This window comes from Dasypus novemcinctus, chromosome 24 (assembly GCF_030445035.2).
Source record: "Dasypus novemcinctus isolate mDasNov1 chromosome 24, mDasNov1.1.hap2, whole genome shotgun sequence".
Lineage (NCBI taxonomy): Eukaryota > Metazoa > Chordata > Mammalia > Cingulata > Dasypodidae > Dasypus > Dasypus novemcinctus.
The window spans coordinates 4851233-4870028 of record NC_080696.1 but is presented as its reverse complement, the minus strand read 5'-3'; the positions used below and the strand labels follow the sequence as shown (position 1 = coordinate 4870028).

The window sequence follows — 18796 nt, the reverse complement described above, 5'->3', positions numbered from 1 at the left end:
CGCATCAGCACCGCGCATGGGCCAGCTCATCACATGGGTCAGGAGGCCCTGGGTTTGAACCCTGGACCTCCCATGTGTTAGGCAGACACTCTATTAGTTAAGCCAAATCCACTTCCCTCTTACATGTTCTTTATATCGCCTATCATGTCTTTCATTCCCATGTGCTATTATTTTTCTACTCAGATTTTCAAATTCTTCTTTGTACTCACTCAGTGTCTTCTTAGTGTCCTTTTTCTTTTTATCCATATTGTCTTTCAACTCATTAACTTGATTTTGGAAGTTTGTTTGAATTTTGTTGATTAGTTGTCTCAAATCCTGTGTCTTATCTAGGGCTTTGATATATCCCTTTTCTTAAACCACGTCTTTCATTTTCTTAGGATGGCTTGTAATTTTTTGCTGATGTCTATGCAGCTGATTATGATGTGAGTTTACTCTGATACTCAAGTTCTCTCTTTTCTAGGGATTTAATGGCAGGAGACTGTGTTATTGTTATTCTTTGATTCTTTTCTTTTTTTCTTTAGGTACCAGGGCCAGGGATTGAACCCAGGACCTCATATGTGGGAAGCCAGCACTCAACCACTGAGCCACATCAGCTTCCCATGCATTCTTTGTTTTTTAATTGTCTTTTTTATTTTTAAGCTACAAAGATCACAAAAATCATTAATTCTTCGTTCAACCTGTTGTAGGTCTTTAAGATTGTCCCTGTTAGTTGCTCAGTTCTGGGCCCTAGACCCAGTAATGGGTTGTGGACCTGCTTCCAAGGGCCTTGGGAAGGGAAGCTATGAAGGGCAGAAATAGTCTCTCTTACTTATTTACTTTTTTAAAAACAATTTTATTGATACACATTACTAAAGCATATAATTTTTTAAAAGTGTACAATCAATGATACACGGTATAATTACATAGTTGTGCATTCATCACTTCAATCATTATTAAAGCATTTACATTATTTCAATAATAATAATAAACAAAACAACAGGCAACCAAACAAATAAGAAAATTCCTCACCTCTCAATCTCTCTGTTTCCCCTGCTTTATGTAGCTGCTATTTCTGGTTATTCTTGCACAATTATTTGTTTATTAAGCAGTTTCATTGAGACATATTCACATATCATATCTATCCAAAATGTATAATCAATGGCTTTTTGTTAGCTATTAAAAAGTCCTTAATTGTAAAATTGTAAAATTGTAAAATAAATAGAAAAATAGATTGAAAGAAATTACAAATTTTAAAAGAGAATGCTTTTTGTGTGATCTGTTTATCTTTTAAAAAAACAATTAAAAAAAGAAACAAACAAAAAAAGAGAGTGCAAGACCAGGTTAGATTTAATATAATCAATTATTTAAAAAAATAGATGCATAGCAACAAGCATTTATAAATGTAAATAATAATGCAATAATAATAATAATAATAATAATAATGCAAGTATAGTGGAGATTAATTATAACATAATTCTAATTTTTATATTATAGCTCTGACTATTGGACACAATCTCTAAGAATTATTGGCTTAGTTATTTAATTTCCATTTAGGCCATAATTCTTTTTAGATAATCAAATTCTTATTTGGGAATTTTTCACAACTTATTGGAATGAATTACAGCAAATAACAATTTGCCAACTCATGATTTTATGAGGCAGAAAAACTCAAAATCTTGTTCAGTAGTAGTCATGCTAAATCATTGTTGATTCTGATGGATTATTTTAATTAAAGAGTATGAATAAAAAAGCATTTTAAAAAATGAAGTATCCAAAAATATATCTCTTCTCCAGCCTTCCTCTACTAAAAGCAAGTGTTTATTTTGTATGAAAATAATGATACAATGCTGATCACAAGAACAATTCGCCAGTTGCACAGAGTAATTATTGTTCATATACTAAAGGCTGCTATTTTACATTTATCTGGTCTACTCCAGCTCTTTTTTGGTTACTATTTACAGGGAATACCTTTTTCCAACCTTTCACTTTTAACCTGGTTGTGTCCTTACATCTGAGGTGGGTCTCTTGTAGACAACATATAGACAGTTCATATTTTTTTAAATTCATTCTATCAGTCTGTCTTTTGATTGTGGAGTTCAATCCATTAACTTTCAATGTCATTATGTAAAGACATTGCTTACTTCATACATTTTGTCCTTTGGCTCTCTGTTGTCATATTGTTCTGTTGTCTGTCTTCTTATCCTTTAGTTTACCCTTCCTAATAATCTTCATTTCTAAACTCTTCTCCAAATCCCTCACCCTTATTTTTTCCTTTCAGGCTGCAGCACTCCCTTTAGTATCTCTTGCACATCTGGTCTTTTTTTTTTTTTAAGATTTATTTATTTCTCTCCCCTCCCCCCCACTCCTGTTGTCTGTTCTCTGTGTTTATTTGCTGTGTCTTCTTTGTCCGCTTCTGTTGGCTGTCAACGGCATGGAAATCTGTTTCTTTTTGTTGCATCATCTTGTGTCAGCTCTCCGTGTGTGTGGCGCCATTCCTGGGCAGGCTGTACTTTCTTTCGTGCTGGGCAGCTCTCCTTACGGGGCGCACTCCTTGCAAGTGGGGCTCCCCTACATGGGGGACACCCTGCGTGGCACGGCACTCCTTGCACGCATCAGCACTGCACATGGGCCAGGTCCACATGGGTCAAGAAGGCCCAGGGTTTGAACCGCAGACCTCCCATGTGGTAGACGGACACCCTAACCATTGAGCCAAGTCTGCCGCCTCACAACTGGTCGTTTGGTAACATACTCTATCAGTTTATTGTCTGTGAAGACTTTAAACTCACCCTAATTTTTTGAAGGACAGCTTTGCCAGATACAGAATTCTTGGCTGGCAGTTTTTCTCTTTCAGTATCTTAAATATATCATACCACTTTCTTCTCTCCTCCGTGGCTTCTGATGAGAGGTCAGCACTTAATCTTATTGAGTTTCCCCTGTATGTGATGTTTTGCTATTCTTGTGCTGCTTTCAGAATTCTCCCTTGATCTCTGATATTTGTCATTCTGAATAGTAGATGTCTCAGAGCAGGTCTAGTCATGTTTATTCCATTTGGGTGCATTGTCCTTCTTGGACATTGATATTTATGTCTTCCATAAGGGTAGGAAAGTTTTCAGTCATTATTTCCTCAAATATTCTTTCTGCCCCTTTTCCATTAGCTTCTCCTTCTGTGACACCAACAATGAGAATGTGTGTTTTGCATTGTCATTCAATTCCCTGAGACTGTTCCATTTTTTCCATTCTCTTCTCTTTCTCTTTTCCTGTTTTTTCCAGTTCAGATGTTCTGTCTTCAGGAGCACTAACTCTGTCTTTGGGCAATTCAAATCTGCTCCTATGTGCCTCTAATGTATTTTTAATCGCATCCATTGTGTCTTTCATTCCCATCAGGTCTGTTACTTTTCTTCACAGGCTTTCAAATTGTACTTTATGCTCTCCCAGTGTCTTAATATCCTTTTTTTTTTTTTTAAAGATTTATTTATTTATTTCTCTTCCCTTCCCCCCACTCCCCAGTTGTCTGCTCTCTGTGTCCATTTGCTGTGTGTTCTTCTGTGTCTGCTTATATTCTTGTCAGCAGCACTGGTAATCTGTGTCTCTTTTTGTTGCATTATCTTGCTGTGTCAGCTCTCCGTGTGTGCAGCACCACCACTCCTGGGCAGGCTGCAATTTTTTTCACACTGGGTGGCTCTCCTTATGGGGCACACTCCTTGCGCATGGGGCTCCCCTATGCAGGGGACACCCCTACATGGCATGACACTCCTTGTGTGCATCAGCACTGCTTGTGGGCCAGCTCGTCACATGGTTCAGGAGGCCCTGAGTTTGAACCCTGGACCTCCCATGTGGTAGGCAGACTCTATCCGTTGAGCTAAATCCACTTCCTTCCTTCATTTCTCTAGTCATATTTTCTTTAAATTCTTTGAAGTGATTTAGGAGAGTTGAGTGATTAACACTGATCAATTGTATTAAATCCTGCATCTCTTAAAATATTTGTTTTGTTCTTTTCTCTGGGCCATCTCTCTGTTTCCTAGTGTAGCAGTTTGATGTAATTATGAATTCCAAAAACAGATATTGTATTATGTTTGTAATCTAGTCTATTACTGGGCATGATTGAGTTATGATTAATGGCTTTGATTGGGCCACATCATTAGGGTGATAAAAGGCATGGCAAAGGACAGAGTTGGAGCTTTGGATGTGAGGGCTTTTAAGGTTGGAGTTTTGATTTTGGACTGTGATGCTGAAAACTTAAACTGGAGCCCTGGGAAGTCAGCATGCAGAGGAAAGAGAAGCAGCCCCAGGAAGGAAAGAACCTTGAATCCAGAGAAAATCAAGTCCCAGGAACAGAGGAACACAGAAAGCCTGAACCCTCACAGACGTTGGCAGCCATCTTGCTCCAAATAGACTTTGGTGAGGGAAGTAACTTATGCTTTATGGCCTGGTATCTGTAAGTTCCTACCCTAAATAAATACCCTTTATAAAAACCAACCCATTTTTGGTATTTTGCATCAGTACCCCTTTGGCTAACTAATACACCTAGTATGGCTTGTAATTTTTTGCTGATGTCTAGGCATCTGAATATGTTGATGAATTTACTCTGGTTGCTAATTTCTCTCTTGCCTATTTTTCCCCTGTAGCAGTTTAATATGGCTATGAATTCCAAAAACAGACATTGGATTTTGTTTGTAATCTGTTTTGTACCTGGGCGTGTTTGAGTTATGATTGGGGCTTTGATTGGGCCATGTCATTAGAGAATTGAGTCCCCACCCCTTGGTGGATGGGGACTCACAGATAAAAGTCATGGCAAAAGTCAGAATTGAGGCTTTTAATGTCAGAGTTCTGATGTTGGAGTTTGATGCTGAAGCTGGAGCCCCAGGGAGAAAGAGACAGAGCCGTTCACCTGATAGTCTACAGCTGACCTTGTGGAGAGAGGCAGAGCCTAGACAGCCTCAGTCTACAACTGACCTTGTGGAGGAAACAGAGGAGGTGAGCCCAGAGGAACCCAGGAAGCCTGAACCTGAACCCTGGCAGATCTTGCCATCTTGCTCCAACATGTGGAAATAGACTTTGGTGAGGGAAGTAATTTGTACTTTATGGCCTGGTATCTGTAAGCTCCTACCCCAAATAAATACCCTTTAGAAAAACCAACCCATTTCTGGTATTTTGCATCAGCACCCCTTTGGCTAACTAATACATCCCCCCACACCTCTTCTTTGATATTTGTTTCAACTTATTCTCAGTCCTTAAAATTTCCCAGCTTAAGTTTTCAAAATCAGGCCAGGGACTCACTAGTGGGGTGCAGATTTTCTCCCATGGGTTGAATACAGAGAGCAAAGGGTTTGTCCATGCAATTTCCAGACTGGCCAGCAGATGGCGCTAGTCAAAGCACCTTTCCATGCAGGTATTTCAGTCTCAGCTATCCTGTGTTCTCCAGATTGCAGATTCAAAGTGGGCTCTGTTGACTGAATTCACTGAAGAAAAGCATCCCAACCTTCCCGCCCTTTTCCCTTGAAATAGCTGACAGTGAGGAAGATGTCTGTTCCCCCTCAGTCAGCAGTGAGCCAGGGGTTTTACCCCAGCTTAATATCTTGGGAGCCCCTTCCCGGCTGCCATGGGGCTTGGTAACTCATGTTTGTCATCTCGGCTTCTTTGTCTCTCTGCCCCTCACCCTCCTGGGAGTTGTGCGGTCCTGTCCTGGTCTGCTGACCCCAAGGCAGATTCCTTGGATGGCCGCATAGACACAGCAGAGGCCCAGGGAATAGAGAAAGCCTGCTAGTCTACAGCTGACTTTGTGAAGCTGAGGCCAGAAAGCGGGCCCTGGGGAGAGAGATGCACCTTATACCAGCCTACAGCTGAGACCAGAAGCTGGAACCACAGAGTCTTAAGAGGAAGAGGAAGGCTGATCCCTCAGCCGGCAGCCATTCTGCTCCAACATGTAGCAAGAAACTTTGGTGAGGGAGGTAATATACTCTTTATGGCCTTGTTGTTGTTATATCTGAATGGACTTTACGAACCAGAAAATTTTGTCAGCAGCAGAGGATCAAGTTGAAAGTATACTCTTTACTTAAACCTTTACTTTTCTTTACTGTACCATAACCTCATAGAAATAGTCTACATTAATCCCCCAATGTGATGTAATAATTTACCATCCAAAGAAGCAGAAATGACTAGGAGGCAATACATCATAGTGGTTCAGAGCCCTGGGTCTGTAACCAGATACGGACTCATGTCCTGAGTCTGCCAAGAATTAGCTGGTGATCTTGGCAAACTAATTCCTCCAAGCCTCATGTTTCTACTTCTGAAATGGGAATAACCTGTAACACCCCTGTGAGAATTAAGTGAGCGAAAATTTAGAAGACAACCTTGCAGTCAAGGCCATGCTGACAATGCTAAAGCAAACACACAAAAAGTCTTCTAGGGCTCCAGAAAGGAGGGGTGAAAATAAGACAGCTGCATAATATTCCACTGTGTGAATAGATCATAGTGTGTTTATCCATTCATAGGTTGATGGACACCTGGGTTGTTCCCAACTTTTGGCAATCAAGTATAAAGCCACTATGAACATTAGTGTGCAGATGTCTGCTCATGTCACTGCTCTCAGTTCTTCTGGGAATACACCTGGTAGTAGTATTGCAGGGTCTCATGGCAAATCTATATTCAACTTCTTTAGGAACTGCCAAACAGTCCTCCACAGTGGCTGTACCATTCTGCATTCCCACCAACCGTGAATAAGGGTTCCTATCTCTCCACATCCTCTCCAACACTTGTACTTCTCTGTCTTTTTAATAGTGGCCATTCTGATGGTGGTAAATGACATCTCATTATAGTTTTGATTTGCATTTCCCTAATCATTAGTGATGTTGAGCATTTTTTCATTTGTTTTTTCTTTTTTTCTTTTGCCATTTGTATTTCTTCTCTGGACAAATGTCTGTTCAAGTCTTTTGCCTATTTTTTAATTGGGTCATTTGTCTTTTTATTGTTGAGATGTAGCACCTCTTTATATATCCTCAATATTAAACTATTGTTGGACACGTGATTTCCAAATATTTTCTCCCATTGAGTCAACTGCCTTTTTACCCTTTTGACAAAGTCCTGTAGGTGCAAAAGTGTTTAATTTTAATTTTGAGCAAGTCCCATTTATCTATTTTTTCTTTTGTTGTGTATGCTTTGGGTGTAAGGTCCAAAAAACCACCACCTACCACAAGATCTTGAAGATGTTTCCCTATATTTTCTTCTAGTAGTTTTATGGTCCTGGTTTTTATATTTAGGTCTTTGATCTCTCTTGCGTTGAATCTTGTATAGGAAGCTCACTTCTTTTGGTTACAGCTGTCCAGCTCTCCCAGTTTTATCCCATTAACATGGACTTGGTCGGTTTGTCAAAAACCAGTTGACCACAGGTGAGGGTTTATTTCAGGATTCTCAATTCTATTCCACTGATTGATGTGTCTACCTTTATGCCAGTATCATGCTGTTTGGACCACTGTAGCTTTGTAATATATTTCAAGGTCAGGCAGTGAAATTCCTTCCACATTGCTCTTTTTCTTTAGAATACTTCTGGCTATTCGGGTGCACTTTCCCTTCCAAATGAATTTGGTAATTGCCTTTTCTAATTCTGTAAAGTAGGCTGTTGGAATTTTGATGGGTGTTGTATTGGATCTATAAATCAGTTTACGCAAGACATCTTCACAATATTTAGTCTTCCAATCCATGAACACAGAATGTCTTTCCATTTTTTTAGATCTTTGTAAAAATTTCTTTAAGCACCATTTGTAGTTTTCTTCATTGTAGGTCCTATACTTCTTTAAATTAATTCCTAGTTGAGTTTTTGTTGCTTTTGTAAACGGAATTTCCCCCCTGATTTCCTCCTCAGATTAAGTACTAGTGTACAAAAACAGTACTGATTTTTGCATATTGATCTTGTATCCTGCCACTTTGCTGAACTCATTAGCTCAAGTAGCTTTCTAGTGGATACTTCGCAATTTTCTAAGTACAGGATTATGTCATCAGCAAAGAGCATGAGTTTTACTTCCTCTTTTCCTATTTGAATGCCTTTCTTTTTCTTTTTTCTTTTTTCTTCTTGTCTAATTGCCCTAGCTAGAACTTCAAGGACAATGTTGAATAACAGTGGTGACAATGGGCATCCTTGTATTGTTCCAATCCTAGAGGGATAGTTTTCAAACTTTCCCCATTGCATACAATGTTGGCTGGGTTTTTTCATATATGCCTTTCATCAGATTGAGGACTTTTCCTTCTATTCCTATCTTTTGAAGTGTTTTTATCAAAAAAGGAAGCTGGATTTTGTTGAATGCCTTTTTCGCATTGATTGAGATGATCATGTGGGTTTTTTCCTTCAATTTGTTAATGTGGTGTATTACATTGGCTGATTTTCTTATGTGGAACCAGCCTTGCATACCAGGAATAAAGCCCACTTGGTTCTGATGTATAAGTCTCTTGATAAGCTGTTGGGTTGTATTTGCTAGTATTTTGTTGAGAATTTTTGCATCTATGTTCATTGGAGAGATTGGTCTTTAATTTTCTTTTCATATAGTATCTTTATCTGTCTTTGGTATTAGGGTGATGTTGGCTTCCCAAAATGTGTTGGGTAATTTTCCATCCTCTTCAATTTTTTGTAAGAGTTTAAACAGAATTGATGTTAATTCTTTTCAAAATGCTTGACAGAATTCACCTGTGAAGTCACTTTTTTTGCTGGGAGATTTTTGATGATGGATTCAATCTCTTTAAATGTGATTTTGTTTGTTAAGTTCTTGTATTTCTTGTAGCGTTGGTGTAAGTTGTTTGTGCATTTCTAGGAATTTGTCCATTCAACTAGGTTGTCTAGTTTGTTGGCATACAGTTTGTCATAATACCCTCTTATGATCCCTTTTATTTCTGTGAGGTCAGTCTAACTTCCCCCTTTTCATTTCTGATTGTATTTATTTGCATCATGTCTCTTTTTTCCTTTGTCAGTCTAGCTATGGGTTTGTCAATTTTATTGATCTCAAAAAAACAGCTTTTGGTTTTGTTGATTTTCTCTTTTTTTTCTGAATTCCATTTATTTCTGCTCTAATTTTTATTATTTCTTTCCTTCTGCTTGCTTTGTGATTGGTTTGCTGTTCTTCTTCTAGTTTCTCTAGTTGCTCAGCTAAATCTTTGAATTTAGTTCTTTCTTAACATAGGCATTTAGGGCTATAAATTTCCCTCTCAGGCCTGCTTTCATTGTATCCCATAAGTTTTGATAAATTGTGTTCTCATTTTCATGTCTCAATTTCACTTGCAATTTCTTCTTTGACCCACTGATTATTTAGGAGTGTGTTGTTCGGCCTCCACGCACTTGTAGATTTACTTCTTTCCTATTATTGATTTGCATTTTTATTCTGTTATGATCTAAGAAGGTGCTTTACATAATTTCAATTTTTTTTTTTTTTTTTTTGTATTTATTGAGAGCTGCATTGTGCCCTAACATGTGGTCTATCCTGGAGAAAGATCCATGGGCACTTGAGAAGAATGTATAACCTGCTGAGTTTGGATGCAGCGTTCTGTATATGTCTGTTAGGTCTAACTCATTTATCATATTGTTCAAGTTCTGTTTCCTTGTTGATCTTTGTCTAGTTGTTCTATCAAATGATGTGAGTGGGGTGTTAAAGTCTCCAACTGTTATTGTAGAGATGTCTATTTCTCCCTTCAGTTTTCCCAGACTTTGTCTCATATATTTTGGTGAGGTACATAGATTATTTATGACTGCTATATCTTCCTGGTGAATTGTCCCTTTTATTAATATATAATGGCCTTCTGTATCTCTTATAACTTTTTGCATTTAAAGTCTGTTTTGTCTGATATTAGTATAGCTACCCCTGCTCTTTTTTGGTTATGGTTTGCATGGAGTATCTTTTTCCAACCTTTCACTTTTTAGCCAGTTTGTATCCCTGGGTCTAAGATGAGTCTCTTGTTGGCACATATGGATGGCTTGTGTTTTTTTTTTAATCCATTTTGTCAGCCTGTATCTTTTGACTGGGGAATTTAATCCATTCACATTCAATGATATTACTGTAAATGCATTGTTTACTTCCACTGTTTTATTCTTTGGTTTTAATAAGGCATATATTTTTGCCTGTCTTTTTACTCTTTTGGCTATCCTTTCTCTATTCTTTCTTCTATACTCTCCTCCAGTCCTCTCCTTTTTATTTCAGATTTTAAGGCCTCCTTTAGTATTTCCTGCAAAGGTGGATTCTTTTTTGCAAACTCTCTTAGTTTCTGTTTGTTTGTAGATATTTTATACCCACCTTCATATTTGAAGGACAATTTTACTGGATAAAGAATTCTTGGCTGGCAGTTTTACTCTTTTGGTATCTTAATAGTATCATACCACTGTCTACTTACCTCCATAGTTTCTGAAGAGAAACTGTGCTAAGTCTTATAGGGCATCCTTTATATTAAGTAATGGTTTCCTTCTCCCTTGATGCTGAGAATTTTCTATCGTTTACATTTGACATTCTGAGTAGTATCTGTCTTGGAGTAGATCTATTTGGATTTATTCCGATTTAGTTATAGTGTGCTTCTTGGACATGTAAGTTCATTTCTGTAGCTGTTTGATATGGTTATGAATTCCAAAAATAGATATTGGATTATATTTGTAAACTGGTCTATACCTAGGCATGATTAAATTATGATTAGGGCTTTGAATGGGCCACATCAGTAGTTCCCTTGTTGGGTGCGGACTCACAGACAAAAGACATGGCAAAGGACTGAGTTGAAAGTTTTTAATGTTGGAGTTTTGATGTTGGAGTTTGATGCTGAAGTCTTTTTTTTTTTAAGATTTATTTTATTTAATTCCGCCCCCCTCCCCTGGTTGTCTGTTCTCTGTGTCTATTTGCTGCGTCTTGTTTCTTTGTCCGCTTCTGTTGTCGTCAGCGGCACGGGAAGTGTGGGTGGCACCATCGGCAGGCTGCACCTTCTTTAGCGCTGTGCAGCTCTTACGGGGTGCACTCCTTGAGCATGGGGCTCCCCTACGCGGGGGACACCCCTTTGTGGTAGGGCACTCCTTGCACGCATCAGCACTGCGCATGGGCCAGCTCCTCACGGGTCAAGGAGGCCCGGGGTTTGAACCTGCGGACCTCCCATGTGGTAGACGGATGCCCTAACCACTGGGCCAAGTCCATTTCCCGATGCTAAAGTCTTAAGCTGGAGCCCTGGGAAGTAAGCACACAGAGAAAAGAGAAGCAAGCCCTCAGAAGAGAAGAACCCTGAGCCTGGAGAAAAGCAAGACCTGGGAAGAGAGGAACGCAGGAAGCCTGAATCCTCACAGATGTCGGCAGCCATCTTGCTCCAACACATGGAAATAGCCTTTGATGAGGGAAGTAACTTATGCTTTATGGCCTGGTATCAGTAAGCTCCTACCCCAAATAAATACCCTTTATAAAAATCAACCAATTTCTGCTATTTTGCATCAGCACCCCTTTGGCTAATACAGAATTTGGTACCAGGAGTGGAGTAGTGCTTTTGCAATTACCAAAATGCTGAAAACAGTTTATAAATGGGTAAGGGGTATTTTTTGGAAGAATTGTGAAATGCTTGATGGACAAGGCCTAAACCACTTTGAAGAGAGTGTTGATAGCTATATGGATGCAAAAGAGTCTTTTTATGTTGCCTTAGAAGTAAATGATGAAACTATAATTGGAAACTGGAGGAAAGGCAATCCGTGTTTTAAAGTTGCAGAGAACTTAGCAAGACTAACTCCTGAAGTTTTGTGGAAGGAAAAATTTGAAAATGGCAAGCCTGGGCATTTAGCTGAAAAACTTTCCAGAATAAACCTTTAGAATGTGTCTTGACTTCAACTTGCAAGTTATCATAAAATGCTAGGCAAGAGAAATGCACTGAGGACTGAACTGTTAAGCACAAAGAAAACAGAAACTGATTCTGGAAATTCCAAGCCTCTGGAAATCAAGTTCCCAGAAGAAAGTGCCCCATTTAAGGACTTAATTAACTTAGGACTTGCAAATCAGGATTGAAGATGCATTTATCTCAGAAAGACTTGTGGAAAATCTTACTGTCTGATGGCATGGACCCCTGCTTCCTGCATGCTAAACCAACAGATTTTCTAAGAGAGCTGTATGAATAAAACCACTGTCAGCCTGGAATAAAAAGGACATAAAAAAGAGAAATTGAAAAGGAAACAACTTCAAGAGGAAAACCATGGAAGGTGAGATCTGGAACTAAGAAATCACCTTGGGCCAAAAGAGGAACCCCACCCATGTGTACAGAGAGGTTGAGTTTGCCCCAGAAGTTGAAGAGGGTGGATGTTCCTGCCCAATGTTCTGAGAGTTTTGTTGCCCCAGGGTACAGAGTAAAACACATTGTCCAAGGATTAGGGCAGTTAAGGTCAGCATCCCACAGGTCTGAGAGAGGTGGACCTGTCCCCCACGGATTAAGGAAGGTCAGGTGGTCAACTTGATGCTCTGAGAAGGCTGAGCCTGCACGCCAATAGTTAGTAAAGGCCAGGTGGTCAACTCGTTGCTCTGAGAGGGTTGAGCCTGTATGCGAAAGGTTAGGGGGAATGTTGTCTTCACATCACTGTCCTAGGGGTGTTAAGACTCTAACCCAAAGATTGGGTAAGTTGTGGCAATCACCCCAACACTCGGAGGGTGAGGTCTGGAGCTTGGTTGACACCCAAATGCTTGATGAGGGTGGAACCAAGAACATGGCCATTGGGCAAGCCAGTGGAAAGGGTGAGTTCCCATAAGGCCCCAAGAAGAAACCACCATCTTAAAAATGACTCTCAGACTTTGACATCTAATGAAGTATGCCCTGCAGGTTTACTAAACTGTAGAGGACCTGTAACTCACGTTTCCCTCTCATTTTCTCCTTATTGTAATGAAAATGTTTATCCTTTGTCCATTTGTGTATTGGAAGCAAATTATTTTGTAAGTTTCAGAAGTTTATAGCAGCTGGGGCTTTCCCCAAGACAAACTGTATTTCTTTAAATTGTGATTTAGTACTTGCATTTTTGCTAATTTAAGGTTTGCTTTAATATTGTAATGTCTTTTTGGAATTCAGAGGGTGGAGTGTAGCAGTTTGATATAGTTATGAATTCCTAAAATAGATACTGGGTTATGTTTAAAAACCAGTCTGTACCTGGGCATGATTAAGTTATGATTAGGGCTTTGAGTGGGCCATGTCAGTGGGGTGTTGGTTCACAGATAAAAGGCATGGCAAGGGACAGAGCTGGGGGGAGGTTAATGTTGGAGTTTTGATATTGGAGTTGGATGCTGAAGTCTTTTTTTTTTTTTAAGATTTATTTATTTATTTAAACACCCCCCCCCCCATTGTCTGTTCTCTGTGTCTATTTGCTGCGTCTTGTTTCTTTGTCCGATTCTGTTGTCATGAGCGGCACAGGAAGTGTGGGCGGAGCCATTCCTGGGCAGGCTGCACTTTCTTTCACGCTGGGCGGCTCTCCTTACGGGCACACTCCTTGCGCGTGGGGCTACACGGGGACACTCCTGCGTGGCAAGGCACTCATTGCACGCATCAGTACTGGGCATTGGCCAGCTCCACACGGGTCAAGAAGGCCCAGGGTTTGAACTGCGGACCTCCCATGTGGTAGGCGGATGCCCTAACCACTGGGCCAAGTCCATTTCCCATATGGATGCTGAAGTCTTAAGCTGGAGCCCAGGAAATAAGCACACGGAGAAAAGAGAAGTAAGCTACAGGAGGAGAGGAACCCTGAGCCCAGAAAGAAGTCAGCCCTGGTTCTCTAGGGAAACAGAATCAACAAGAGATAATCTGTCAATAGTATGCAATTTTATGAGAGTCTCTCATGTGACAGTGGGGATGCAAAAGTCAAGGTTCCGCAGGCAGGCTGCGACCAGGGCCTCCAATGAAAGTCCAGTGAAGGTTCCTGATGTGTTCTGGGAGATGCTGGCTGTCCAAAGATAACCTGGGAAATTCTCACTCAAAGCTGGAATCACTTGCCCTTTTAAGGCATTTGACTGATTGGATAAAGCATTGCTCACTGCTGATGGCAATCTCTCTGATTGATGTAATTGTAACCAGCCATCTATGATTTACCACTGCAGTAAAGTCAATGGTGACTAAAGTCCATAAATGCCCTTGTATTACAGTTAGCCCAGTGCTTGCTTGACCAAACATCTGAGCACAGTTATCTGGCCAAGTTGACACATTAGCCTAACCATCACACCTGGGAAGAGAGGAACCCTGAGCCCAGAGAAAAGCAAGACCTGGGAAGAGAGGAACCCAGGAAGCCTGAATCCTGGAAGACATCGGCAGACATCTTGCTCCAACATGTGGAAATAGACTTTGGAGAAGGAAGTAACCCATGCTTTATGGCTTGGTGTTGTGGGGAACTGGCTTAACTGTTCCATATTTGTTTCTTCCTGTTATTGTAAATGAGGCCTTATTGTAGATGTTGCAGTTCCTTCCTGTTATCGTAGATGATGTTGCAGTTCTGACAGCAAACAGCTGATTGTTCATTTCTGAATAAACACAATGTGGAAACTAGTGTTCAGGCTCTCAGTTTCAGAAGCTGTGAAGTCCCCTGGTCCTATCTTTGTTTCCTGTTTTGTGTCGTTCTTTCTGCCCTTTAATTTTTTCAGTTCTGTGTCACCTTCCCTTTGTGGTGCTTAGCTGGTCTCAGCAGCCTGTATCTGTAAGCTCTGACCACAAAGAAATATCCTTTATAAAAGCCAACAGGCTCCTGGTATTTTGCATCAGCACCCCCTTGGCTGACTAATACAATTTCTTTCATGAAAGTTGGGAAATTTTCAGTGATTATTTCCTCAAATACTCTTTATGCCCCTTTTCCCTTCTTTTCTCCTTCAGGAACTCCCATGACACGTATGTTGTTGAGTTTCATGTTGTCATTCAAGTCTCTGAGCCCCTGTTCAATTTTTTTCATTCTTTTCTCTCTTTAATTTCAGCTGTTCTGCCCTCCAAATCACTTATTCTTTCTTCTGTCATTTCGAGTCTACTGTTGTATACCTAATTTTTTTTTTAAGGTTTATTTTATTTATTCACCCTCCCATTTTGTGCTCTGTCTGCTCTGTGTTCTGTGTCTGCTTGTCTTCTCTTTAGGTGGCACTGGGAACTGATCCTGGGAACTTCCAGAGTGGAAGACAGGCGCTCAATCTTTTGCACCACCTCAGCTCCCTGGTCTGCTGAGTCTCTTATTTTATCTCCTGTGTCTCTTTTTGGTGTGTCATCTTGCTGTGCCAGCTCTCTGTGCAGGCCAACACTCCTGCATGGACCAGTGCTCCACATGGGCCAGTTTGCCTTTCACCAAGGGGCCCTGGGAATTGAACACTGGACAGGAGCCCAACCACTTGAGCCCTCTAATGTATTTTTGATCTCACGTATAGTGTCTTTCATTCCCATGAGCTCTGTTACTTTTCTGTTCAGGATTTCAAATTCTTTGTGGTCAATGTCTTTTTTTTTAAAAGATTTTATTTATTTCTCCTCCCCCCCTCCCCCCGTCTGCTCTGTGTCAATTCACTGTGTGTTCTTCTGTGTCTGTTTATATTCTCTTTAGGTGGCTCTGGGAACCCATCCTGGGACCTTCCGGAGTGGGAGAGAGGTGACCATCTTTACACCACCTCAGCTCCCTGTTCTGCTACATCTCTTATTGTCTCTCCTCTGTGTCTCTTGTTGCACCATCTTGCTGTGCCAGCTCTCCATGATGGCCAGCACTCCTGCACAGGGTGGCACTCCCACGTGGGCCGGCACTCCGCGTGGGACAGCTCGCTGCTTGGGTCAGTTCACCTTCACCAGGAGGCCCTAGGCATCAAACTCTGGACTGCCTATATGGGAGACAGGAGCCCAACTTCATGAGCCACATCCATTTCCTTCAATGTCTTCTTGATATCATCTCTTAGCCATGTTGCCTTTCAACTCATTAATTTGATTTTGGAAATTTGTGCACATCTCACTAATTAGTTCTCTCAAATCCTATGTCTCTTCAAGAAAAGGAATATATCCTCCATTTTCTTAATATGGCTCATAATTTTTTGATGGTGTTTAGGCATCTGATTAGGATGTAGTTTACTCAGATGCTCAATCTCTCTATTGTAGGGGTTTAGTGGCAGGAGGCTGTGTGTTACCACGGCTCTTAGATTCTTGGCTTGACCTGGATTAAGATTGTCCCTGCTAGTTGCTCAAAACTGGCCTGGTGGGATACAGCAGATCAAATTTATGGGTCAGAAGCTGAGTCAGCCTTACGCTATGTCCCTCTTTCTCCCCTTTCCTGGGAGATGGGTTCCCTTTGTCTGTAGCAACCAGCCCAGAGGCCCGAGAACTCTGAAATGTCTTTAGTTTGGAGGAAGGTGCCAGCAGCAGCAGCCACTAGTTTCAGCTCACAGTTCTCCTTTGTCCCTTTCTGCTCTGGGCAGTGTTCAGCCTTTACCTGGTGTCATAAACCCCAAACGATCTTTTTTCCAGGCTGTTTCAGTCTGTCCTTTAGCTATTTTTCTGGAGAAGAGGGTCCTGTGTCTTTCTAGTCTGCCATCTTCCAGGAAGTCCCAATTGTAATTTATTTTAAATAAGAGCAGATATATGTACAAAGACTATATTATGCAACTTTCTCTAATGCCTATAATGCACACAACCCAAAGAAAGTGCTCCACAAAATGCTGAGCGGCTATTGTTCTGATGTACTGTTCCCACACCATTCCCACCACCTCGTAACATTTCCTGCATACTACTGCTCTGCACCCAACTCACCTTGTCGTTTTCTAGGAGAAAAGCTCTGGGGAACCTACGAGGTACTCTTCATTTAGCTCTTTGCACAGACTTCATATAACATGTGCTCACTCATCTTTTTCTTTTAAAATCTCACTTAGCTTGAAATTTGTTGCCTTGATTTTGCTTAAGCACTTCCCACTATAAGACTGTGAAGCCAATTTATCAGTGTGTCCTAATTTGCCTTTCAAGCCCCGCACACATACTTATCCTTCTCAGATTCTTTCTGGAGACAGCCAGCTTTCACTCCTTTGTCCATCCCCTATTTCCAGGTTCTGGTTTATGCAGTTTATCCCCTGGAGATAAAGTCCTGGGACCTGATAATGACATCTTACTGTTTCCCAAAATATTTAAGCCCATGAAATTTACAGAATATATGAGATAAATATTAAGAAACACACAATTTTGTAAAATACTTGCTCACTATACCTTTAAACACGTCCATAATCACAAAGATGCTCAGTGAAGTCATCCGCAGACACTGACAGGTAGACCAGAAGGCAAATTTATTTTCCTTCCTAATTTCTTAGACTTAACAGAGTCCATAAAATGCTTATACATTCTGTGCTCATTTTTCCCTCTTCAGAAATTAAAAAAAATTTTTTAAATCCCCCAGTCACACTCATTTGGTAGAAACATCTTCTAAGCAAATGATTGAGTATATTGTTGCACATTTTGTACAAATACTTATATAAAAGAGCCACTAAAGCTATTAGGCAAATGTTTTCCTTTGACAGATAAGGATCATGTGCAAATTTTTAAAGTAGGAAACTGCTTTTTATTTATGGCACTGCTCTTTGGTGCATTGTAATGAGCCCTGTCCCCTCACCCCAAGACACACACACACACACACACACACACACACACACACACACACAACCATAATTTTTTAATAGTTTTTAAACCATCTTTCTCTTTTTCTTCCTCTCCCCCTCCCTGCTGTTTTTGCTGTGCCCATTCACTTTGTGATCTTCTGTATCTATTTCTCTTTTTGTCTTATCTTTCTCCTCTAGGATTCACCAGGATTCGATGCTGGGAACCTATGATGTGTGCACCACCTCAGTTCCTGGTCTCTGCTCTGCTTCACCCTGACTCTCCCCTTCGTCTCTCTTTTGCCGCATCATCTTGCTGCTGACTCACTTGTGCGGGCACTGGTTCACGGCACAGGCACTCGGCTCACCACGCAGGCACCCGCGTGGGCGCTTGGCTCACCACGCGAGCACTTGGCTCAGTGCACAGGCACTCAGCTCACCACACAGGCACACCTTCTCTTCCCATATGGTAGGCGGAGGCGTTACCGCTTTAGCCACGTCTACTTTCCACGTTTTAAATATCTAGTTTTAAGGTCATCACAAATATGGTTCCTAACGATTTTCACACTGTTCCAACTGGTTACTGAGTGTTGTTGCATTTAACTAATTTATTATAGTGGAAGGCACGTGGTCTAAGTGCTGATTAGCTGCATAGTTCAGGCAAATTTTCCAAAATGGGAAGGGAGGGGCCACTTGGAAAGATGGTGCTCTTAGCAGCTTCTGTTTGTCCTACGCTTCTCTCAGGGAAAAACGTGTGGTCCTCTAGTGCTGTCCGTGTGCATCCAGCAGGGGTGTGTGAGCACCTCCGTCCTGGTTAACCTACTGCTGACAGCTGTGCCAGGAAGGGTTAGGACCAACTACAAATGTGGGTTGTAAAATGTGTAGTGTGTTTCCCTAACTTCCTGTTTTTCCTGAGAAAATAAATCTTTTATTCAAATGCAAAAAAAAACACCTAATTTAAATAAGTAAACATATGCTGCCAATCTGATAGGAATAAAGTACCACCAGTATGAGCTACAGTGAGAGCTGTTCTTCTGGAAGTAGGGATGCTGCACCGATGTACTGCCGTTCTCCTGCAAACGCCTCTCACCCCAATTGACGGGTAAGTTCAGGACGGACAGCAGCACCTGGGCTTCCCGGCCTGTGAAATGAACCAACCAGAGGACGTCAGCTCCTGACCTGGGCTTCACCAGCAGACCCTTGGCACCATGCCCCGGGCCAGGGAAGCCAAACTAACCACCAGTCACTGGCCACCATCAAGGATGTTCGTTCTT

At 41.0% G+C, this 18796-nt stretch overlaps 1 protein-coding gene across 2 annotated transcripts in view; it reads right to left on the bottom strand.

Moving 5' to 3' along the window:
• Nucleotides 1-445: 445 nt before the first annotated feature.
• CRLS1 (cardiolipin synthase 1) overlaps nt 446-18796 on the bottom strand; it is a 44969-nt gene continuing 26618 nt past the window's right edge. For both annotated transcript variants that reach the window (XM_071211540.1, XM_071211539.1), the window contains exon 7: nt 446-18663. Coding sequence is in view for 1 of the 2 variants with exons in the window: in XM_071211539.1 (XP_071067640.1) it covers nt 18609-18663 (55 nt within the window). In the remaining variant the exon portion in view is untranslated. The remainder of the gene's footprint in view (nt 18664-18796) is intronic.